This window comes from Urocitellus parryii, chromosome 4 (assembly GCF_045843805.1).
Source record: "Urocitellus parryii isolate mUroPar1 chromosome 4, mUroPar1.hap1, whole genome shotgun sequence".
In the NCBI taxonomy this organism is placed as follows: Eukaryota; Metazoa; Chordata; class Mammalia; order Rodentia; family Sciuridae; genus Urocitellus; species Urocitellus parryii.
In genome coordinates, this window is record NC_135534.1 from 202,861,691 (window position 1) to 202,886,358 (window position 24,668).

General features: G+C 55.7%; 1 protein-coding gene across 3 annotated transcripts in view; it reads left to right on the forward strand.

Annotated features, from left to right (window-relative positions):
- Mvb12b (multivesicular body subunit 12B) overlaps positions 1-24,668 on the forward strand; it is a 164,512-nt gene that overhangs the window by 119,856 nt on the left and 19,988 nt on the right. For all 3 annotated transcript variants that reach the window (XM_026386449.2, XM_026386450.2, XM_026386451.2), the window contains exon 8: positions 23,833-23,888. In XM_026386449.2, coding sequence (XP_026242234.1) covers positions 23,833-23,888 — 56 coding nt within the window. The remainder of the gene's footprint in view (positions 1-23,832; positions 23,889-24,668) is intronic.

The following is a 24,668-nucleotide window of genomic DNA, read 5'->3' on the forward strand; positions in this document are numbered from 1 at the left end:
TGCATCCCCGCCCCATTTTATTTTATTTATTTACTTTGATTTTGAAACAGGCCTCCCTAACTTGCAATCCTCCTGCCTCAGCCTCCCTCCCAAGGGCTGGGACAGTGGGTGTGCCCACAGGCTCACCCTGGAGATGGGCTGACCAGCCATAGACCTCTCGGGCCCCTGGCCTCCTGGGTCGTCTGATAGACGGCGCAGCTGCCCTGGCTTCCTGTCACTAATGGTCTCGGGTGTGACTGTGCCCACAGCACCTCCTGGCTGAGGCTCATTTCAGGGAGAGGCAGAAAGTCATTCTTCATGGTTAAAAGTAAAGACAGCCTGTAATTAGGAAAAACTTGGCCCCTTCCTCCCGCTCCTGCCTAGACCTTGCAGCGTTTCTGAGCCTGCAGAATGGGATGACTGTGTCCTTACCTACAGTGAGAGGCTGGCTTTGGTCCCCTCTTGACCAGCCTTACCACAGAGAAAAAGTGACTCGTGTCTGGCTTCAGGAATAATAGTCAGTGCTCATGAGCTAAATCACCTTCATGTACAAACTCATGTAATCTTCAAAACCACCCGGGGAAGCAGATGGTATTACTATTATCTCCATTCTACAAGTGAGGAACTTAGATTGAGAGAGGTTAAATGACTTCCCCAAGATCACACAGCAAATGAGGACAGTGCCTCCGCCCAGTACCTCCGTTGCTCTCCCTCAGGATCCTCCACAGCCTTCTCCCCTCTCTGCCCTGAGTGTTCCTTTGTCCGATCCTAGACTGTCCCCACAAAGCCTGTGCTGGGCGTTTTCCCTCTCTGTGCCCCCAGCTTCCTGACATGACCGCTCTGCCGTCAGGTTTGCATGGCAGCCTGCTGTCCCCTCTGGCCACCAACCTGGACCTTGGCCACTGGGTGCTGAGCGCTGCCTGCTCTGGGAAGGACCAGCTTCCAGTGGGCCCAGGGTCAGCCCTGTCTCCCCCTCTTAGGCATCCTTGCGGGGGGGCCCCTGAGCCTGCTGACCCTGTGGGCACTGGCGGACTCTCCTGCTGGCTACCAGCGCAGCCTGGGAGGCCAGCCTCTGACAGGAGGCCCGATGGGGAGCCCAGAGTAGAGGCCAGTGTTCCTAGGAGGCGTGAGCCTGAGCGTAGTCCTCATGTCACGCAACCTCAGGGATCAGGGACACCCCCCACACACACACGTGAGCGTTGTTTATAGGAAGCTGCATTTTACGGGGATGGGGGCAGAGAGGGAGGGCACAGAACAGGCATCGCTCGCTGTCTTTCATGTTCTGGGAATGAAACACAACAGCGTACACTCTGCATCCGCGGAGTGCCATCCCCGTGCCATCCCGTCTCAGCAACGCTGAACCGTGTGGGTCTGAGCAGTCCCCCTCTGCAGAGTCAGAGGCACAGAGATCTTAGTTAACTTCCCCACAGTCACACAGCTCTCAGCACCAGCCCAGCCTCTGTGCTTTCCCTATGCACCCCACTGTCCCGTGGGGGGTTGCGGTGAAAGGGCACTTGCCCCTTGCTCTAGGCCAGGGGTCTGGGAGGCAGCAGAAATGGGACCCAGGAACCCAGGGTGTCCCACAGACCTCGGGTACAAAACAGCTGTGCCACCTCAGGGGAGGCATGGAGCCAGGTGTCTCCCAGTCTCGGGCCTGTGGGGAGCCGGGGGTCTGCCCCCGGGGTGAGGCCTCTGCTTCCCCAGAAGAGCTGGTCAGAGGAGACGGGGCTGGCAGGCCGCGTGCCCAGCTCAGCCTTTCATGCTGAGACTGGGTCAGGAGGCCGCCTGGCACCGCCTGGCCCAGCCCTGGAGACTCCTCAGAGAATCGGGGTGAGGGTAAGCGGCGAAGCCGTCCAGCTGGCCAGCCTTGCAGGCACTCACCCTGCAGGGCCCCGGGGAGCAGTGAGGTGGAGCCGGGCAGAGGCCGCTGTCCCCTGGCACGCTTCATTGGAGGAGTCCTGGGGACACCTCTGGACAGTTGTGTGAACAGTCCTCTGGAGGGCCCCAGAGACCAGGCACGGGCGGGCTCTGGGAGCAGGGTGCAAGCCCAGGGAGGAATGGAGGCCATCGGCAGGGGACTGCCAACCTCCCGGGGCCCCAGAGCAGAAGCCAGAAGAGGGACTGGGAATTGCTAAGGGAACTCTGCCTCCCAGATGCCTGAAGAGAGAGGACCCGGGGCCTGGGCCAGGCACCCAGGACCTGTGTCGTTTGGAAGAGATTTATTTATCCTTTTGATTTAGCTCTAAAGATGCCCTGAATTCCTGCCTCTGGTCACAGCGGGGCGAGGAGAGGCCAGGTGGATCTAAAGAGCAGGTGAGGTCAGCTGTGCGGCTGGCCCCGAGCTGTCTGCCCAGCACCTGCGAATTTCAAGCAGCCTGGTGGGTTGTCACCTGGAACGCGGGGGCTGGCGGGCACGAAAGTAGCGCCGTGTCACTCCTCAGCCCTCGCACTGGGTGTGAGCTGTGCAGCACGGTGAGCCCCTCCCCACAGCCCCTGGCCTGTGGGAGCCAGGGGTCCGCGCCCAGGCCTCTTCCAACACCCGAGGGGACGGCGCCCAGCAGGGGCACCTTCTTCTCTGGCAGATGAAAAGCGGGCAAATGCTGCATGTGCACGTGTGCAGGGCACACACTCGCCTGCAGGGCACATGCACACCCGCAGGGCATGCACTCACTTGCAGGGCACACACACACGAGGGACTTCCCAGGAGAACTTGCATGCTACAAAGTGGACCCAGCCTGGCTCCTGGGGTGGGACGAGGGCTGGTGGTCAGTCCCTGCCTAACCCTGAGGTCCTCCTGGCTCTGGGTCACTCTGCTTGACTCTGGGAGAGGAGACTCTGAGGAGATGCCCTTGCCCCGGTGAAGCTGGCCTGCAGCGCTGGCCCCAGGGGAAGGCTGCAGCCCAGAGCTCGGCCTGCAGGCGGAGGCGCCTCCCTGGGCACAGCCCATGTTGACCGGGGCAGCGGGCAGCCATCCTGCGGGCCCCCAGGCTCCGGGCTGTGCTCGCTGGGGCTGGAGGGACACGGTGGGGTGGCGCCTCTGTGTCCAGCCAGCGAGCAGCCTTTGATCTCACAGCTCGTGGCAGGAGCAGGGTGATGGGAGCTTGGTGGGTTTTTGAGGTGAAGTGATTGGGCCGTCTCCACGGGGGGCGGGAGGGGAGAGCAAGGTGACTCCGACGACACCAGAAGTAAAAGCACCGTGGAAAGGCCAGCACCTCTGCCAGCCTCCCTCCTTCCGCAGCCATTTCTGGACTTCGCAGTCCGGTCCTCTCTTGGTCTCTCTTGACTTGCTCATGAGGACAGGGATGGTGACTCTAGGACACAGGGGTTTGTGTTTGTAAAAGCTCTGGACTCGGGTCGGAGCTCAGCCCCAGACAGGACACTGGCTGTTGAGCCTCAGGCCTGTCTTTGTAAATGGGGGTGAATGTAAATGGGGGTGAATGCTGCGTCCGGCTCTGAGCCTGGAACCAGCAGAGATGACACACTGGAAACTGTCCACTGTGACATGCGCCAGCAGGTGACACCCCGTCTCTTCAGTGCGGTACCTCACTGAGTGTCTACTTCGCCTGGGTCTGTGCTGTGCCGTGTGCACAAACCCCCAGGGAGGCACGGCCTCCTCGTGAGCACTGCTGCCACCTGCAGTGTGTGGCCGTGGACGTGGGCGCTGTGGATGTGGGCCCCATGGACGTGGACCAGGGGGAGGTCCTGATGTGGGCAGGGGCAAACCGGGGCTGGAGAGGGCAAAAGGACCCCAGGGCTTGGAAGCGCAGTGGCAGAGCCACCGTCTGCCCTGGTTGAGGCTTTGTTTCCAACTGAGGCTGGGAGTCTCCGTGACCGTCTCCTCTCTGCCCGTGGGGTCCGTGGAGGGGCCTGTTCCCACGGCACGGGTCCTGGGTCAGCTGCTGCTCCGGGAAGTGGCGTTGGTCACACTTGGCCCCTACTTGCCTGACAGGCTCCTGGCATGTCTGCCTCCTCACACCTGCACACACCCGTGCACACTCGTGCATATTCACACGCTCGTGCCCTCTGTTCTCAGCACCATCAGTGGCTCCTTCCAGAGCCCGGGTGTGGGCTCTCCAGACAGGCAGGGGACAGCATGGGAGCCAACGACGCCTGCACCGCCCTGGGAGGAGGAGACGAGGGGGGGGCAGCACAGGCGACCCCGCCAGCCCTCCGCCATCTGCCTAGCGCAGTCCCAGCACCCCCCTCCCTGCAACTCAGCGCCACCTTCCTGGCTGGAGAGGCCCTTCTGCTTTCATTTCCAAACTTCAAAGGTCACTTCTGAAATAAAGTTCCTGCAGTGAAATTCCAAAGGCTTTACACATGTGCCGGGTGGGGGTGGGGTCGCCCCTCAACGCCACTCGTGGGCTCGGCCTCCCGCCTGTGTCCCCTGGTTTAGAGATGCATGGGACAGCGGGCTCTCCTGTTCTTTTTGCTGGAAGGTGCATCCTGCTCAGGTGCTGCTCAGGGCTCTCCGTCCACTGCAGTGCAGCTTCTGCCTTGGAGAGCCAGGTGCCATGGTGGCTGCAGAGGATGGGAAGGAGGCCTCTGCTTGGATGTGGCCTGGGTGTGTGTGACCACTACATGTCCTCGGCCCCACAGAGGCCCCACGAGGAGAGAAGTGGCCTTTTGAGCCTGAATGCACTGTGCTGTAGTTTTGTAGGTGGTTCTAGAACAATGAAGTTTGGTGGGTCATCTTGATCACCACTTCCCAGTACAGTAGTTAGGCCCTAAGTGTTTTTGTAGGCTACTCCCTCAAGACATCCCCAAATCTCCAGATTTAAAAGAGGCTCTTAGCCAGGTGCAGTGATGTATACCTGCAATCCCAGCCACTCGGGAGGCTGAGGCAGGAGTACTGCAAGTCCAAGGCTGGCCTCACAACTTAGCAAAACCCTGTCTCAAAATAAAAAGGGCTGGAGGGCTGGGGCTGGGGCTCAGTGGTAGAGCATTGGTCTAGCATGTGTGAGGCCCTGGGTTTGATTTTCAGCACCACATACAAATAAGTAAATAAAAACAAAGATTCTCAACAACTTAATTAATTAATTAAAAGGGCTGGAGAAGTGGCTCAGAGATAGAATGTCTGCCTAGCATGTGCAAGACCTTGGATTCAGTAAAACAAAAACAAAAAAAAAAAGTACTGCCAAAAAAGAAAAAAAAAGACTCTTGAACACATGATTTTCCTCACAAAATGTAGTAACGTAGAAGTGAGACATTCTGGTGAACTTTTAGAACTAATGATTTGATAAGTAAAAACTTATGTCATTTATAAAGTTATTTAAATAAATTTTCACTAAAATAAATTCCTCTATATATTACATCATTCTTAATAACAATTTGAACTGTGAGTTTTCTTCCTATAAAAGAGAATTGGGTTTTTAAGACGAGCAGTCCATGTGTGCAGTGGGTTCTCACCCCGGCCCCTCCCTGCGTCCCTCAGGATGTCCAGACGGTGGCAGGGGTAAGCTGGGTCCTCAAGGCTGCTGCGGGCCAGGGAGGAGGGGTCCTTGCTGGGTGGCCACCTTGAACTTGGAGGTTCCCTCTCACCGGCTGTCAGGAGTGAGAGGCAGGCTCAGTGGGCGCCCCGAGCCCTGGTTTGCTGGACGCCCTCCCCCTGGCTCCTTAACTAGGCCGCGTCTGCCCACCAGCAGCGCAGCCTGACGGTAGTGCCTCGACCTCAGTCCGCAGAGCTCTGAAGCCACCCATATCTTGAGTTAGCACAGCCCCAGCCTCCTCCCTAGCCTCCTCTGGGAAAGCTGGATTTTCTGCTCATCTCCTCGAGCCCGGGTTTAACAGCTCATGGGCGTCCACCCATGTTCTCTGTGTCCCAGGAGGAGCAGTGTCTACAGGTAAAGTCGCCCTTACCCCACAAGCTCACAAGTCCAGTTTTCTTAGCTACCGCGTGGCTGGCCCCCTTAGGAGAGGCCGAGGGCACCTGGGCCGAGTTCCAGCCCCTCGCCCACCCGGACTCCTTTCCTCACCCCACCCCAGATCCCCTTCTTTTCAAGACCTTTGGGAGGCCCTCTCCTCTCCTCCTGCTCTAGCAGCGGGCTTTTGGTGAAATCAGTGTTTCTAAATGAGCAAAAGCTCTGGCTTCAAAAGTTAGTTTTTGTACGTGGGCTGCAACCAGCACTGAGCGTCCGGCAGGCTTGCCCGCTGCCCAGCACCCCAAGCAGGCCCCCTCGCCGTGGAATCCCAGTGTGCCTTTGCAGAAGGACAAAGTATTTCATGTCATGACCTTCCAGACTGCCTTCATCAAACCTTCCACCACCAGTGTTACCATCTCAGATACCAAGGAGAGCCAGGCTTTAGGGAAAGGACACCACTCAGCTCTTTGGCCTCCTCTGAGTCTTGTCACAGCTCACAAGACAGAGGTTTAGTGGAAACAAGTGTCTCACGCCACCAGGGAAGCAAAGGTATGTGCACGGGCAGCACCTCTGACCATTCAGGATTTTTCAGCCACCTAAGGCACAAATGAAATCATGGTTTGGTGCATATCCAGCAGCCTGGATGGAATCAAGCTGAGAGCCTTGTCAGCAGCCCCCGCGCCTCGACACCACCAGAACCACACACAAGAACGAGCAGACCTCATTGCTTACAGAGTGTATCTCCAAAGGCAGTGTGGCGACTTCCCGTGACATCCACCAAGCAGAAAGACCCACAGTCTCTCCAGGAGGTGGCCCCAGACTCTGGTTCTGGGGCGCCTGCCAAGCCTGCGCTGCAGTTATTTCCCACTAACTCAGTTAATGCTCCTGTAGCAGCCAGGAGACCCGCATCCCAGGCCTGGTCTATTACTAGCCCAAAGGGTGGCATCCAGCAAGCCAGTAAACCTCTCTGTGCCCAGTGTTGGCATGGCAAAGCTGAGGCAGGCAGCCTCACTGGGGCCCTGGGCAGAGACTAGGCAGCAGGATAGCCACCAGGAGCCCAGCAGGCCCTGGGAGACATCACAGGTGTGCACCGCGTGGCTCCTAGGACCCGGGTGTCTTAGGGACTGCCTGACTTCCCTGGGCTGCTCGGGGCCTCCAGGCTCCTTGCTTTGGTGAGCTCCTGAGCCCTCCCAGGCCAGCTCTCTTCCACACTGGCCTCTGACTGTCGCCTGCAGGGTTTCTCTGCCTCAGAGAGGGCTGGGCTTTCTGATTCAGGAGATGTTCTCCCTCCCCTGAGGCTTTACAGAAAGTATTTTTATAAAACCAAGAATTAGTAAATTGGTGGCATCAAATTCAAAAGCTTCTGCACAGCAAAGGAAACCTGAAGAGAGAGCCTGCAGAATAGGAGCAAATCTTTGCCAGCTACTCTTCTGACCAAGCATATGTGTCTAGAATATGTAGAGAACTCAAAACTCAACACCAAAATAAACAAAACAAACGAAAACCCCAATCAATAAATGGGCAAATGAACTGACAGACATTTCTCAAAAGAAATACAAATAGCCAACAATGCATGAAAAAATGTTCAATATCAAATCAAAAATGTTTGCAAATGCAAATCAAAACTACTCTGAGATTTCATCTCACAGCAGCCAGAATGGCAGTCATCAAGAGTACAGATAATAAATGCTGGAGAGGATGTGGAGAAAAAGGATGCTTTTACACTGTTGGTGGGACTACAAATTAGTACGACCACTGTGGGAATCAGTGTGAGGTTCCTCAAAAGGCTAGGCATGGAGCCACCAATGACCCAGGTGTGCCACTCCTCGGTGTTTATCCTGAAGAATTAAGGTCAGCACACTGTAGCATGCATAGCCCTGTTTACAACAGCACAATTCACAGTAAACAAATTGTAGAACTAGCCTGTCTGCCCATTGATAGACCAATGGATAAGAAATGTGGAGTTCTCCATGACCATCGAAAGAACAAAGCCATGTCCTTTGCAGGAAAACGGATGGACCTAGAGAACGTCGCGTTAAGTGAAACAAGCCAGCTCAGAAAGCCAAGGGCAGTGTTTTCTCTCCTATGTGGAGGCCAGAGAGAAAAGAGGGGGAGGTTTTCTTCATGAAAATAGAAGGGGGACCACTAGAGTGGAGGATGGGGGCTGGGGGCCCAGGAGAAGGGAAGACTGGGCAGTAAAACTGACCAAAGTGTTGGGCCCCCACATGAAGCTGCCACAGTGCATCCCACCACCGTGTAGGAAGGTAAGCACCAATTTTAAAATAAGAAGCATTTTCAGCACAGGTGCCTGTTTCCCATGCGGCCCTCATTTCCCTGGTGGTCCCTGGATACCTGCCGCTCCTCCGCAGTGCGGCCCAGCTCTGGAAGCCTCATGGTGGAACGAGACTCTCCTGTGGGCCTCCTTTCAAGCTGTGGAAATGGGGCCTTTCATACTTTGTTCTGGCCCAAGGGTCCCTTGAAAAATATTCAAGGCAGATTTTCAAGTGGCTGGAAGTGATTACTCACCAAAGCACAGAAAGATTTGAGGAGGAGGTTCGAGAGTCCAGGATAAGTTAGAATCATCATGTTCCTTAGCTACGAAGAGTTCAATTTGAGTTAGGTAGAGGTGGGGGCGGGCACCACTGTCTGGATTCCAGAAAGACAGTCACAAGGGGTTGGCATCTCTCATCATTCTCAGGCTCCCTGAGAACCCAGGAAGCTCACCTCAGAAGCAGAGGCAGACGGGACCCTTCCTGGGTCCTCCCACCCTGCAAGTTTCAGAGGCTCAGTTCTCAAAAGGTCTGACCCAGAGGAGCCCAGGCTGGTTCCACAGTGAGTGGTAGGTAATAGATTAGTAAGCACCTGGCTGTGCTCGGGCACGAGAGTTTTTTTACGTCTTGCCTTACGTTATTTAGGGTGTGAAGATCCTGGCCTTCTGAGCTGCCCTGCCAAATGGTGATCAGTGCTGACCTCCCCTTTGACCTGGACCCCTTGCCTCCCACAGTCATAAAACAGGCTAGACCCGTTTGCCTCACAGGGTTGTGACACATGGGAGGGGCCTAGTACAGTGCCTGGCACCAACCAAGGCTTCCACCAGGTGCCAGCTGAGACCTGTGGACGGGACCAGCTGCCCCAGCACAGGGCCCTTACAGGTAACCAGGAGCTCTGCTTGTGCAGAAAAGCTCCACAGAACTGCACTGAGACCCTACAGTGCAAGACCCTCACCCAAGCGCTCAGTGGCTCCCTGCCCAGTGGGGTGAAAGAGGCTCTGCTCCCCATGTGGTGAGCAGCACTCACTTCCTGAGACAGTTTTGCTGCCAGCTCACCAGACCCTGGGAAAATTGTGACCACGTAGCCTCAGTGTCTCTTTCTGCAAAGAAAGGCATTCCACAGAACAAGCCACCCTCCCTATGCTGCTTGGGACCTGTCCCCTGCCATGACTTGTGTGTGGGGATTCTGGCATCCCATTTCAACCAGCACTCACTGCGTGAGGCAGTTTTGCTGCCAGAAAAACTAGGGTGTATTTGCAGGTGTGCCAGTGTCCACCCCCAGGGCTCTGCCTTTGTGACACTTGCCACTTGCCATCTCTGGTGGAAGCATCTGCTTGGACTCCGCTGCTTCTAATTCCCCTTCTACTGCAGGGGATGCAGAGTCAGGACGCCAGGCAGGGCCAGGGGGGTTAGACCTCAGCACCCCGTGGACATGGGCACTGTGCCGCAGGGGCCCCCGTAGCAGAGACCTCTGGGCAGAGCCCATAGCCACTGGCTGTGGGGCAGGAAAGAACCAGGCTCCACCTCTGCTAGCCATGTGACTCCGCAATAGCTTGGCCGCCCTCACCTGGGTGTCAGTAACACCATCATTGTCATTGATGGTGGCAATGTGCACGTCCACACCCATCTCACTCTTGAGGGTCATTGTGAGGATTCAGTCAGTGCACAGAAAGTGGCAGCCTACAGCCCAGCAGGGGAAGCCGCGCCTGCTGCCACTGCCCTCTTTGAGAACTAAAGCCCTGGGGACCTGTGTTCAGGGCAGGGACAGTGGTAAAGCCATTCCTGGGAGTTCATCCAGGAGGCCAGGAGCAGCACCTGGCTCCCGGTCCCCTGTTCCTGGTTGTCCCTCTGTGGACCTGCGCAGCTGTCACAGCAGCCCACAGTTCCACGGGCTGGTGCTGGTGGCCCCGCCGGGATCGCCAGCTACGTCTGCAGTCTTTGAATCGCACTGCTGGGGAGCAGCGTGCATAGTTTGTAATTAAAACAGTCAAGAAACAGTTTCCACCATATTAGAAGAGGAGAAGAAGAGCCGAGCGGAAGTCTCTCTTAAGCAGATGTTGCGCTGTGAGCCATGCAGAAAGTTCATTTTATCATCAGCCCAGCTCAAGACTCGGAAGAGGCTAAGGGAACATCTTTTCCACTAACCCAGCATTTTTTAGCTCCTAATATCATTTCACATTTAAAGGTGACAGCAATATCTTTAACGTTTTTCTATTGGATTAATAACGTTTAATGTTCAAAGCAATAAAGCGAAATGTTTTCGTGAGGGTGCTTTATGGAAAATTCAAGTTCAGAAAAAAGAGAAGCCCACATACACAAAGTAGTAGACGTCAGGGGCTATAAATGCAAAGGGGGGGCCTGGGCAAGGCGGTGGCCGGTGGGCAAGGGTTGCAGGCTGTGGCCCCAGGGCGGGCTCGTGCCCATGGAGAGAGTCCACGGAGCCCTCACCCACTCCCCACCATCCATCTCCACCCAGCAGCGGAATATGACAATGTTAGCATTTTTCATTTCCCTGACGTTACCATTAATAAAGCAATGATCCAAAAGGGGCTCTGCTGAGTCGGTTCTTTATGCGCCCATCACTCACGACGAGATAATTTCACACAGGATCGTTTTAAAATTAAATGACGATAAAAACGCTCTGCTGTTCTGTGTTCACCAGTTCATGGAAGTCTATCAAGTCATTAATGTGTCATGACAAACTGCTCGATGGATACAAGAGTAATTAATTATTTGAATAAATAACAAGTTGAACTTGGGGCTTTGAACCACAGTGACACCCGCATCCCATTAAGGGTGCCTCGGAAACCTCTTCGGGCACTGGTAGGAAGAGTTAAAACGCAGGCCAGGGCAGGATGAAAACCGACTTGGTAAACACGGGGTAACATTCCGCAGGGAGAGAGCCAGAGTGTCGTGTTCCCGCACCCACCTGGAGCGCAGTGTCACAAGTCCTCTGGCAGCGGCCATCTCGAGATACCACTTGATCAGCGATGATTTCAGAGAACAATTATACAGATTTTCATAATCACCATTAATCTCTGCATATTTTTCAAGATAATTACAGCAATTATTATTTAGATTTCTCTTTTATGTGCCCATTGTAGAAAGGAACAAGTGCTTATTATACTGGATAGTTCAAAGAACCATGGATTAAAATCCTTTGTCATCTCTGCGCTCATTATTTCAACTCATGTTGCCTCTGAAAGTTCATCAGCTCTGGAAATTAGAGTAATACTCACAGGCTCTATTATTAAGTCTTAAGGTTGCGCTTAGACCGCAGCTAGAGTGGCTGGCTGAATTGTTCGCTCTTGGGACTGCTGCGTTCCCTTGGAATTACTGTCAGGTGGCAGGAGATATACATGACAGGTACAGTCAGAGACGGTGGCAGCCTCACACCTATTTTCCCTGAAAGACCTACAAAGTGAACTAACAACCAATATTTAGAGGATACGGGTTTTTTGTGGCATGCCCTTTAAAGGTTAATATTAAATCTGAAATCGGGGTAATTTATGGCATTGTACTTCCTAGACAGACAACTGGATAGAAGGCAGCACAGTCCCTGGTATTTCCAAATCAAAGTGGATGTCACTTCAGTCAGGGCTCTGTCTCCAGCTGTTCTTTCATCCCTCGTCACCAGGACCCAGAGAGCTGGTGTCCTGGTGGCTGAGGCTTGTACTGCTTCCAAAAGAAGTCCTTGACATAGAAGTGTTTCTGGAAGATTCAGCCAGTTGGACATGCCCCTCCGTGTAGGTGGGACACTCATTTCCCTGAGCTCCACGCCAGCCCTGCGTGTTCACTGTGCAAGGACCGTCAGCCATGTCCACCGTGACCAGGTGCCCCGAGCCTAGCAGCACCGTGTAGGACAGCCAGGTATCTGGTGTGACCCGGGAGGCCAGTGTTTGAGCTTCCTAACAAGTGGGGGGACGTCAGCCTAGAAACGTTTTCTTCCCCCTCAGGTTGTTGAATGATGACCCTGTTGAATGCACCCCAGCAGTCGAGGCCTATGGGAAACGTAGCTGGGATTTAGCCCACGGCCAGATCTGCTGTTGGCAGGTTTCTCTACGTGGCGTGTGCCCGTCTGTCACCACAGCGGCCTCTGGGAAGCACTCGGGCGCTCAGGGTGGTGGAGGCCTGGTCCTCATAGGCAGTGACCCCTGGTTGGCTGTCCTCTAGGGCTCACGCTCCTCCTTCAGGCTCAGTGCTGCGGAGGGACCCCAGGGCCTGGGGAGCCTGAGCCCGCTGGTCAGGGTCAGATGATCCCGGGCTCTGGTACCAAACCATCACAGTTTGAACCTTTTCTTTTCTCCACCCACGGCTAGGCTCTTCAAATCCACTGATTTGTAACTCGACTGTGCCTTTCCAGTTTGTGCTGAACTCAAGCCTGCTGTCTTACTGCAGGTGAACGGCGATTAGATCAGAGTAAAGGGACTCAGATGGTCCCTTTGTCACAGCATCCTGAAGGATTCCCATTTAGAAGCAGAGCTCTCTTCTGGCCCGACAGCTGCGCTGTGCCGAGCTCTGAAGCAGGAGCACCACCCGCGTGGGCTTGGGATCTAAGACCTGTCTCTCCTGCCCTTTGGTCCTGGGGAAGCAAGGGGTCACCAGGCCTGGGTCCAGCTATTTCCTGCAGGTGCTGTGTTTAAGACCCCTGTGGGTGGATTTGGCAAGGAGCAGAGGTCCGCTATTCCTGCAACCAGGCAACTTGGTGGACTCGGTAAATCGCATCCTCAGGCACCAGGCCCCAGTACATCTTGGTGAGCTTGGAGGATGTTAGAGCTGGACTTCAGACCTCGTCCAGCCCAGGAATTCCTGAACCAAGGGGCAGTAGGGAGCCTTGACAAACACTGAGGCCCTGAGCCCACCCCTCAGACTGGTCCCATCAGAGCCCGAGTGGGAGGGGCAGCAGGCAACGGTGACCTCTTGCCCCCCGGCAGATGAGCACAGGGACGACAGTCACCTGTCGAGCCCAAGCCTTTGACCCACAGGTCGGGACTCTGAGTCCTACACCTGGGCCCCTGACTCCAAGGCCAAGCATCTTCTCATTGTCATTTTTTAAATTTTTCTGAGTGGGGGGGCAATGGTACTGGGATTGAACCTAGGGGCACCTGACCACTGAGCCACATCCCAGCCCTGTTGTGTATTTTATTTACAGACAGGGGCTCACTGAGTTGCTTAGCCCCTTGCTTTTGCTAAGACTGGCTTCGAATTCTCCATCCTCCTGCCTCAGCCTCTCAAGCCTCTGGGATGACAGGCGTGGGCCACCGAGCCCGGCTTCTCATTGTTTTTATTCAGCAGTTATGTGCAGATTCTGTTCAGTGCCAGGCACTACTCTAGGAGCTAGAGACACAACTGTCATGGAGCTCTAAATGCATAGTGGCCCCAGATTGTGGGGGGCAGGATGGTCCCATCCAGCAGCTGGTCCACAACACCTTCCCTTGGTGTCTGTATACCTTGGTGTGGTGGCAGTCACAGCTAACACATGGGACGAGCATTTGACATGCCTTCTCCCCCTGAGTCCTTGCTTCTCTCTCCCCCGGGCTAGTCAGAGGGAGAGGCTTGGTGGTGATGTAAAGATAACACAAAGAAGTCAGTTTCTGGAAACGTCTGGATTTCCTCTCAAAGATGCAACCCGCCCCCCACTGGTGTGTGTGTGTTTGCTGTGTACAGACCACCCTGAGACTGGGGGCTTAAAACAGCCGCCTTTACAGTCTCCCCTGGTCCTTTGGGTAAGGGGGTGGTTACTCTGGTGTGGCCAGCCCTGCTGGACTAGATGGTCAGGGATGGCCTCGCCTACCTATGGGAGAGTTGACAGGCCATTAGTGTGGCCAACTGAAGCTGTCCCACGTGGCGTCTCATCTCCCAGGAAGCTTCTCCGGTCCCCACGCGGCCACCCAGCCTCCACAGTCGAGCAGGCAAGCCCTGTTCGTGGCGTTAAGTCTCTGCTGGTTACACGTGCCAATGTCCTGTTAGGCAAACAAGTCTCATGGCCAGACCCAGATTCAAGGGGTGAAGAAATGGGCCACACTTCTTGGTGGAAGAAGGGACAAAGTCATATGGCAAGGGGCGTGCATATGAGAATAGGAGGGACTAGCGACTGACGGCTTTTTTAATCCACCACCACGGCCTGTTCCCAAAGAAGATGTCTGGTCCTGACTCCAGCGGTTCCTGGCTGGTGCCAGGCAGTTGCTAGGGAAGAAGGGCCAGCGTCGTGTTGTTGAGTTCCATCGACTGCAGAGCACTTTCCACGGGCCCCAAGAGACAGGGAAATCTAGTGTCTAAAGTAATTCCTAAAAATCGGGCATTGGCGCTGGGGTGGACACCCCATTGCATCCTTGAGCACCAAGCATGTGCCCCTGACTTTGTGGGAAATGAGATTTGATTGAGCTAACTTTAACCTCACGTCACCCTTCTGGGGACCTCGTGAGGAGGCTGTGAGGTCCCATGGTGAGAGTCTTGTCTTACACATTGGTGACCTGCACTTGGCGCTTGCTCGCTGTCTCAGTGACCGGGTTCATATTACACACCACGGGGACAGCATGGAAGCCGCGCTGTCCCTCCCAGTGCACAGGAGGAGGAGCCTGTGGTGTTGGCAGTGCCCAGGACTGGTGACGTTAGCTTGGTCCCCTGCTAAGGAGGTATTTGTTGGGCTACTTCTCTGTGGAGCTCCTTCCTCTCTGTCCATGACTGTTCGACGTGTCAGGATGCCCAGGGCCATGCCAGTGGCTTGCTCCTGTCCTACTTCACCCGCCAGCTCTAGCCCCTGTGGGGTTTGTCACTGCGCCATCCGCAGGTGGTTGGTCAGTGGTTGGCGCTTGGTGGTAAAGAAGAGCTTTCCCTTGTCCCCAGTGGCTCGCAGGCGTGTCTGCTTGTTCGTCTGGGTGTGGGCCGGTTGTTCACGCTCGGCGGGGCCCCTGCAGCTGGCTCCCGTGTCCTGGCTGCTGCGTGATTCTTTGAGGATGTCATTACTTTCTGGCCTTGGAAGACATCCTGGGCTTTTCTTTTCCTGCTGCCCTGAATCATCCATTTCTCCAAAAAGCCCCCGTTTCCCTTGGAGGGCGGCGGTGGGAAACCGCCTGGGTCCCAGGCCTCTTGCCGCCCGAGGTGTCATTGCTTCCTGGACTGCAGCAGAGAGACACAGGTCTGTGTGCACACACACGTGCATTCCTGTGTGCACACAAACATGTCTAGGTGTGCACACAGCTGCCCGCCCGCGCTGCATATTACACCAGCTCACCCTCCTTCCTCCATGTGTGGCCCCCGCCGCAGAGCCCCCCTGCATCTTCTGCCTTTTCCCGGCTTCTCTTCCTGAACTTAATGTTTACATCGCTCAGCTCTGTCCTGGGCCTGCCTCTTTGCTTTCAGGTGGCGTCCCCTTCTCTGGTGGCCTCTTCATCCCTCCCATTGCCATCCAGGCTGTCCTTACCAGTTTTCTTCCCTGGGGTGTCTCCCAAACCCCTCCGGCCTGGCAGGGGCAAGATGGAACCCTGGGTTTACTGCTGCTGCCTCCCCGCTCACCTCCACACATCCCACATCCTGTTCTCCCACTGTGAAAGCCAGCCCCCCAGAATCGCCCTTGATCCCCCCTGGCCCTCTGTAGCCAGGGGCCCCGAGTCTCGAGTCTCCCATCCACACTCCCCTTGTTTGCCCTCTCTCCCGTCCCCACTGCAGAGTCCTCCCTGACACCTGCTTCCCTCACTAGGTTAGGGCAGGCTCTCACCCTGGCACCGTGCCAGCCTCACCCCCTCTGATCTACACCTTGCCCCACAGCAAGGATGACATCCCTGATATCTGGGTCTGTGTCTTTCTCCAGCCCACAAACCCTCAGTGACCTCCCAGGGAACTCATGATGTCCTTCAGGCCACTTGGAATGACAGTTGAGGCTCCTTGGGAGCTGACCCTTGGTCTCTCCACCCTATTTCTGTGCAACTGTTAACAAGACTAAGACAGAACTATAGGCACTGCTATGGAAAATTCTCTGACAGTAAAGTGAAAATAAACTGTAAAACAGTTATGCTAGGATGCTATTTTTATTAAAAACAAACATGAAATTCTGTATTTCTGAACACATGCAAACACATATGGAAATGCATGGCAAGTGAGCTGGAGGGGACCAGGGACTGTACACATCCCACCATCAGGGCATGCCCAAGGAGGACGCCGGGCCCAAAGGCTGTGGGTTCAAGAGATGCTCTCACCTGGCTGCCCTGTGGGCATGGCTGCTCTAGAAAGTGTTTCTGTGTTGAAGTTGAGAAAATGAAGACTAAAAACACCTGAGCTGGTTTCAGGCAGTGCTGTGATTCCTCATGGGAACACGCCTCATTGGCCCCTCAGCTCAGTTCTGCTGTTGATCCTGCAAGCACGGAACCTGTGGTTAGTCTCCAGCATGCCAGGGGCCTGCTGCGTTTGCTCCCTGTGGCGGCTGGTGGAGCACTGACCCAAGCGCGTGTGCTCGGCAGAGTGTTCCTTAGAGGAAGTTCGTCTTTACCTTGAGCAGTGCAGCTGATCTCTGCCTGGAGTCATTAAATTTTTTGGTCATTTATGGGCCTTTATTTATTTATTTATATGAGACTCGAACCCAGTCCCTCACACATGCTAGGCAAGTGCTCTATCATTGAGCCACAATCCCAGCCCCTGGAGCCATCAAATATTGATAAAGTTTAAAACTCCTTAGAGAAATGTCCTTGATGTGTTTCTAGTTTCTCTGGGCATGATGTGTGATCCTTCTGTCCTCCTGCTCCCTTAGCTTTCAGAGAGCCTCCTGCACCTGTCCAGGTGTCTGTAGCAGAGGTCTGGGGCTGGGAGAGGGACTCCTGGGGCAGGGGTGGGGCCTTGGGCCTGGACCTTGGGCCAGGTAGGGGGATAAAGGTGGCCGTGCCTGTCAAGCACCTGTGTGGAGGTGGCTCTGGGAGGATCCGTGTGTGTGCGTGAGATCCAGATTGCCCATGCCAGATAGAACCTCAGAGAACATTCATTGGCAAGGATGCTCTGCTTCTTAACCTCATTCCCCAGGGTGGCTTGCTTTATTTTGGTCTGGGGACTCTTCTCCAGGGGGCATCAAGCCACCCAGACTCTGCTGGGGCCTTGCTTCTGGGTTGAGCTTGACTTGTAACCCCAGAGATGACAGATGAGGGAGGACCACAGTGGGGATCCAGGGAGTCACTCCTCACACGATGCTTCAGTGCCCCCAGAGGTCTTTGCATGGGTCACGAGGCTCCTGGGTTAGGTAGTTTAATGTGGCTGCACCTGCAGTTTTATATAAAAGCAGGTAGAAAAGGGCCAACCACGGAAGGGCATTTTCCTCTGTCCAGTAAGAATAAAAATAGTGATGCCTAAGTTTCTGAGCAGTAGGTTTGTACCTAGGGCTTCATGTTTTTATCTCATTGAAACTTCTCGGTAATCCAGTTATTATTTCCTTCTCCTACCATGGAGGAAGGAAAGGCTCAGGGAGAACACTTGTCCTAAATCACATGTGGTGGGAGGTGGCCTGGTGGGACTTCCTCCCCCAGGAACAGTTGCTGCTGGTATCAGTGGCTGCTGTGGGGCCAGCCATGCTGGGCCCTTCACAGTTGCTGTCCCGTCCCCCAGCAGTGCAAGAGAGTGGCGTGATCACCCCATGTGACAGATGAGAGTCTGACTGGGAGAGTAAATGACTCACCCAAAGCCACATGGCCACCAAGTGCTGGGCCTGGCTGGGGCGCTCCTCCTCCTTCCCAAGCTGCCTCTTGTGCGTGGGGCTCCGCGGCTCCGGCTGTGGCTGATAAATCACTTCTGGCTCATGAATACCGTGGCAGAGCAAATTACTTTGGGGATCGAGAAGGAAGTTGTTGGCCTTGTGTAAACTCAATTGGAATGTCACAGAGCAGGCAGCTCTGGAGGCATCTACAAATACCTCCCCAAGATCAGCCCCAAAGTAAAGTCACCTCCAAAGCAGAGGAGTGGCCTCCAGGTTTTGGTTTGCAAATGAATTTTGAGAAATGGCCCTAAGCTGTTGAGCTGCTAGTGTTTTTCCCATCACAAGTGGTACAGGACTCTCCCCATCACAGGACGGGAGAAAAAAGGGCTGGAGTTGCTGATTATTTACAGCTGAGCCTCCGCTGCATTTAATTTTATTCAGAAAATCGCTGGCCGGGCACCGGCTGCTCTCCATCCCCTCCGCAGGTGCCGTGGAGGGGCTGAGCCTCAGGGCCACTGTGAGCAGGTAGCAGCCCAGGTGCTAGTGATGGGGTCTCGCTCCAAGTGTTACACTTTTACCACATGATTTTATGACTCTTTATCAAGCATGTTGAAATGACTCCATGCATCAGTTGTAGTATTTTCTCGTCCCTGCTGCTCTCGGGCAGGGGCCAGCCGCCCACAGCTACTCTGGGTGTTCCAGAGGGTGGGACCGTCCTAGGCCCGAAGCCCTTGGGAATTGGTCGGTGGTGGGTTTGTGCTGAGCCTGGAGAAGCCTGAGGGTGTGTGTTTCAAGGAAGAATGCGGGGATGGCTCTGGGGGATCGCCTTGGCAAGTAAAATTATAGTTCCCACCCGGAGGGCGGGGGCAGGAGCTGGAATCCCATCCGCTGCCAAGCAGGGCTCCTGCAGATTCATGGCAAACTATCTGCTCGAGCAGGAATCCAATTTTATGTCCAAACAAATGCAGCATGCAAATGGGACTGCTTCCCCCAACAGCAGACAGGTATTCAGGTCAGGTGGGGAAAAACACCACTGCCTCCCCCTTGCCTTCTTTAAAATGGGGGTGGGGCCCCGACAGCAGCAGATGAGAGCTTTATTTGTTTAAACCTTGCAGAATCTGTAAGCATGCACAATCCTCTTGACTTGTAGTGCCTGATTGTAAAAAGAACAGTTGAATGAGCTCATTGTTTTCTGGTTTTTTTCTTTAATGTATTTTACAAACACTCTGCTGACAGTCCTGACACGCTGATTTCCATGTACCCGCACTTCAGCTGGGATTACAGCATTAATAACAGAGTTCCATGCATCGTGCCATTTTTAAGCATGATCGTTATGATAAAGGGCATATACTTAATTACAGGCCTGCTTAATTACAGCTCTGCTGAAGCTCGTTTGTTTAGGAGAATGCTAATTGCGCTTCAGAGCCTGCGGCTCGTCCTTACTTTCATCCACTGGATGTTGCTCTGTGCCGTGGATCAGCGTTTTGTTAAAACTGCCACCAAAAATTTAAAAAAAGGAAATTTTCGAAAACGCTGGCCTGGTGCTGAAAGGAGACCTGCCCGTGTGTGGCTTTTGGTCCCAGCAGAAACCAGGTGTGGGCAGGCTCCCTCCACGCTGGCCCCACCTCTGTGCCCCCCGACCTGCTCTCACTCTCACTGCAGCCTCCTGAGCCAGCCGTGGCATCGTCCCCATGTCACAGACAGGGCTGTGAAGGCTCCAAGGTGAGGTAGGTGAAGTGGCTGGCGTGGCTGGGGTGTGGCCACATGGCCATGGAGCTGGGAGGAACGCTCTTCCACCACAGCCCCCCACAGTGCCAGCCAGACCCCAGGGCAGATCCTCCCACAGCCCGCTGCTCCTCCATGTCATTGTCCTGGAGTGTGAGCTGGGATGGCAGCGTGGAGGGTCAGGTCATTTGACGCAAGACCGTGGCCTGGTCTGGGCAGGACTCGGGGTTTCCTTTCCTTTTCTCTCTATCATAGAACTGGACTAGGTGAGAGTTTCTGTCCCCTCCTAGACTGGGGGAGCCTTTGTATTTCACCCTGGGGGTCACAGGGGCTGGAGAAAGGGCCAGTGTGCCCCAGAAATGCCACCTTTGGCTCAGGAAAGGCAGGTACCGTCCTTGCCTCTGGGTTGTGACTAGGGACTGGTCAAGAAGTCTCAGCGAGAAGCTCCACCCTCACTCCTGCTGATTGGCAGAGCCACCATGTGCAGTGTGGGCATGTCACCAGGTCCTCAAAGAGTGACACCCTGAGTAGGGTAGTGAGAGACCGGCTGCTCAGTGGCAATCACAGCGCCTCAGTGGGGGGAGAGTAGAGAGGGAGCACTGGCTGCCGCCAGGGGAGAGAGGGAGGAGCGAGGGCACCCCAGGGCCGGGAGGATCTAGGAGCGCCTTCAGGGACGCGTGAAAAGTGCCTGCCGTTGGTTTCAAGGATCCCGTGTGGCAAGTGCTGGGCACTTTAAATGTAGAAAGGCTGCCCAGAGAAGGAGAGTAGAGCCAACATCCCACAGGCCCCTCCCTGGCTCTCCAACAAGCGGCCCTGCTGGACCCTGGTCAGCAGCTCCTGTTCTACCTCCTCATGCCTCTTCCCCAGGACAGCACAGTCTCCCCAAAAAGGGGAGATCTGTCTGGCCTCTCTTCCTGTGGGTCCTGAATGTTGTGGGGTCTTATCTGGACGGTGCCCCCTGTCTGGCTGCACTTCCCACAAGCTGGGCACAGCGCTGGACTTGGGGTATGTTGGACATGGCAAAAAAAGTGGACAGGCTCACACTGTCCTGGGACATCAGGCCTATGGCTGCTTCTCCTCTGCCTCATGGGGCCAGGCTTTAAGTCCCCTCCCTGGCCTCCTTGGAGGCTCTGGGGATGACCCTGTGCAAAGCAGTCCCCACACACGAGACCACACCACGCTTGGAGCACAGCAAGATGAGCGGCTCCCTGACCTGGCACCAGGAGCGTGGCACTGTGCCCTTTCTGGTGGCCCTCCCCTTTGCTGTCCGTCAGGTCACATGATTGAAAGTCTGCCTTCCTTTCTCCCTGTTATCTGAGTTGCTTTCATCCTGTTGAATCAGTTGGATTTGGGGAGCTAAACTACAGGACTTTACATAACCCTGAGTAAGCTCCGCCGGGTAGTGTGGCCCAGGACCCCAGTTTCTGAGCTCTCTCCTGGGTTCTGTGCTGTTTCCCAGCCTAGGCTCACCCTCCAGGCTGCCCCAGGTGCGTATCAGATGGGCATCCCGTACGCGTCTTTGTCCAGGTAGCTGGTGACGCCCTGGGTGCCCTTCAGAGAGGTTGCAGGGGTAACAGTCCTGCTGATCTGCCCTCAGATGCCCAGGCCGGTGGGCAATCTCCTAACCTTAATAGTCTCCACTCGTCCCTCTCTGCCTGTCTAGTGGATAACACAAGAAGTTTCATCAAGGTTCTGCTGACGCTCGCTGCTCACGGCCTGCCGGGATCTTTGGTCCACTGATTGGTTAAATCTGTGAAGCCTGGTCGGGGCCTCTCCTTTCCGGCAGAGGCTCCCCTGACTCTACTGTTCTTTAGAGCCTCCTGTGCTGGCAGGAGTCCTGCTCCTCCTGAGCAGTGAGATCCTGCCAGCTGGGCCTTCTCTCTGCGCTGGTTAAGTCTGTGCTCTAGAAGACTGGAGTGGGAGGGGGCAACTTGTGCGACCTTCTGCGTGAGCTCTCAGGCAGGTGGTCCTTTGCCCTCGGCTCAGCTCCATCACTTCACCAGGCAGTTCCAGTCCCCTCTGTCACCAGCCCAGGTGGACGTGCGCCAGCTGCCAGCACCCGGGTGCGCCCGGAGCTGCCTCCACTCCTCAGGCACCGTGGCTACACTCCTCTCTTCCTTCTCCGGGGCCTTCTTGGTGTGTGTGACAGTGATGTCACCTCTGATCTTCTTACCTTTCGGCGCCTCAAGGAGCTTCTCTGTGAAGAATTCCCTCTGCCTGTGTCAGCACAGAAGGTGAGCCCAAGGCGGGCTCCTGGGTGTGCTCACAAGGCGGGCTGGCCATGGCCCAGCAGCCCCCCAATCCCGGCTGTGCGCGCCATCCATGCCCTTCGGTCTCCAGCAGCTCAGAGAGAACCGTGTGTGCCTGACACCCAGTGTAGACGTGCTGTCCACACAACACACCCCAAATACACGTGCTGTGGCACAGATTTATGTGTACCACAGTTTATTTTCAAACTATGTATTTGATACATATTATACCTGTGTACGTAAAAATGCTTTGTTATTGGTATCCAAGTTTTACAAGTTAGGCTTTGGGGGGTCACTGCTTCCTACCTGTGTGACCTTGGCAAGCCCCATCCTCTCCAGGGTCTCTGCTTCCCCATCTGCAAAGTGACCAGAGATGGCGTGAGTCCTGCATGCCCAGCCAGGGTCAACAGCATCAAAGGGTCAGAAGTCAGAGCACCCAGGTGTCATGGGGGCGAGTGGTGGCCGATGAGCGGTGCAGGAGCCAGCATGGCCTCTTCCCCAATGTGGGTGGGACTCGGTTCTGACCTGCTCTGGACCTTTATTCACAGAATGAATAAAGGATCCTTTATTCACAGAATGGCTTCCAGGTATAAATAAACAAACATACATAGGTGCTGGACGGCCACTGGGGTGCTTGAACAGGTAATGAATATTATTTGCCCCTCTCTGCTCCACCCCCTGTGCCAGGGAGTGTCCCCGGCACCCATTCAGGGCTCAGCCCCAGAGGGGTCTATCACAGTCAGTCACAGGGCGGCTGCAGTGGGAGATGGCCGCTGCCTGCCAGTGTCCTGTCCCCACCCGTGCTCAGGACCACGCCTCCCAGGGAGGGGAGGTGCCCAGGCAGTGGTGGGAGCCTGCCTCGCTCTGCCTGCTGCTCTTCACACGGGGGCAGAGCTCCTTCTCCCCTGTCCTGGGATCAGTTACGAGCCTGGCTCACTCGGCCGTCCTGCTGACGGAGGGGCCGGCCCCGGGCTCTCCTCTTTCTCCTGTCCTCCTCCGCGCTCCTTCTTTCTGCGTCTGCTGCTCTTCCTTCCTGGAACTGAAAGATTGTCCAGCCCTTGGCTACCAGAGGAGACCCTGGGGGAGCGGAGGATGTCATTTCCCAGGGCACCCACCCACCAAGGCGTCTGTCCCTCCCTCCATTTCTTCTAAAGTCATGGCCCCTGGCAAGGCCGCCATCCTGGCCACCGCCTGGCTACATGGCCTGGCTGCTCAGGCTCCTCCCAGCAGCCCCTGGGCTTAACACCCTCTCCAGGAAGCCCCTGTCACTGTGTCCCTCGTGGCCACCCCCATGTGGTGAGGTGGCCAGTGGCAGTGTGGCCACCGAGTGCTCTGCCATTGTCATGACGCAGGGCCAGCAGAGACGCTGTGCTTTCTCCCCGTGCCTTTGACAGTGAGAGCTGGGGACAGGGCGGGTGGAGTGTGGGGAGGACTCAGGAAAGGAACTGCACCTCTGGGCCTGGTCCCCTCACGGCTGGATACCCGTCCACGCCCCTGCCCTCGGGTCCTGTTAAAATCAGACTAACAGCCTGCCTCAGCCCTGAAGCCCGGGACTGTGACCAAGGGTCATTGACAGTACCCAGCCTGTGTGCACACACATGCGCCCTGCCTGCCAAACCCTCTGCTGGGGGCTGTCCTCTTCTACATGTGACCTCGGCTGCTCACTCAGTCCCAGCTGGCACTTGTGCCCAGTCAGCGACTCCAGAGCCCCTCTTTCCTCCAGCGAGGCTTTACCTGTGAGCCCAGCAGCCTGGGGAGACACTGGCTCCGCTCAGACGTCTAGCCAACACACACCTCCCAGAGTGCAGCACTGTCCCCTCCCTGCTGAGTGTCCCCTCCCTGCTGTCAGCCCCTTGGTGGCTCCCACCACTGACAGCCTGGAGAGACCCCGGGTGGAGGGCGGAGTGGCTGTCTAGACCTCCAGCTGGGGGCTGGAGGTGCCTGTGTGCCTGTCCCCTCCAGTCGTGGTCCTGGGAGCCGGGCTCCTGCTCGGGCTCACTCGAACCCTCTGTGGGTGACGTCAGTGAACATTGGTGGTGGCCTCATGCCATTTTCTCTCCTTTCTTCTTTTGCAGCAATGGATGGTGTGCCTTTCATGATTTCAGAGAAGTTCTCCTGTGTTCCAGAAAGTGTAAGTCCTGTGCCGAGTTGCCCCTTCTTCTGCCACCCTCTGAAGCCCCTCTGCCTTGGCGTCTCCCTCGGGCTGTTCCAGGCATGCCCACACTCCTGCCCCAGATTCCTTCTGCCTACACGTGGAACCCAAGGAGCTTCCTGAGAGCTGGGGTGGCGCTGCTCCCCCCTGGGCCCCTTTGGCTGGTTCCTGCACCTGAGGTGCTTGAGAGGTGGAAGGAAGGCGTGGGGAGACCTGGGAGTCGGGGGCACGAGACGGCGGAGGCTGGCACACAGGGAGCCTTTTCGTTTCAAAGGTGGTGCCAAATTGAGGCACACTTCTCGGGTTGAGAAGGTCGTTTTCTGTGTTCAGCTTAGTAATTTTTGTTCTTTTTTGTTTAATGATGATGGTTTCCTGTAGCAAAGAGCCTCCCCACTCCCCCCTTGCAGTTCCTGCATTCTGGTCTAACTGTACTCTGCTCTGGCTCTGAGGCCCCCGAGGGTGCAGAGCACCTCTGGCCAAGGTCTTCCCACTCCCCAGCCCTCTTGGGGGACAGACTGAGTGAGCTGGCTGAGACTGGAGGCCACAATTCAGACCGTGAGAGGCACCTGCCGTGCACAAGAGCCCGAGCTGGGCTGCCCGCTTGCTTGGCCCTCCTGGGGACCCTCTCAGCAGATGCCCCAGCCCCAGGATGGCAGCAGGCATGGCCCACACCAGTTTGGTAAACTTGTTTCTGGCTTTATGCTTTCTCTAGAAGATTGCCTTGAGTAGCTCCAAATCGAAGTCCCAGTTTGGGCACCC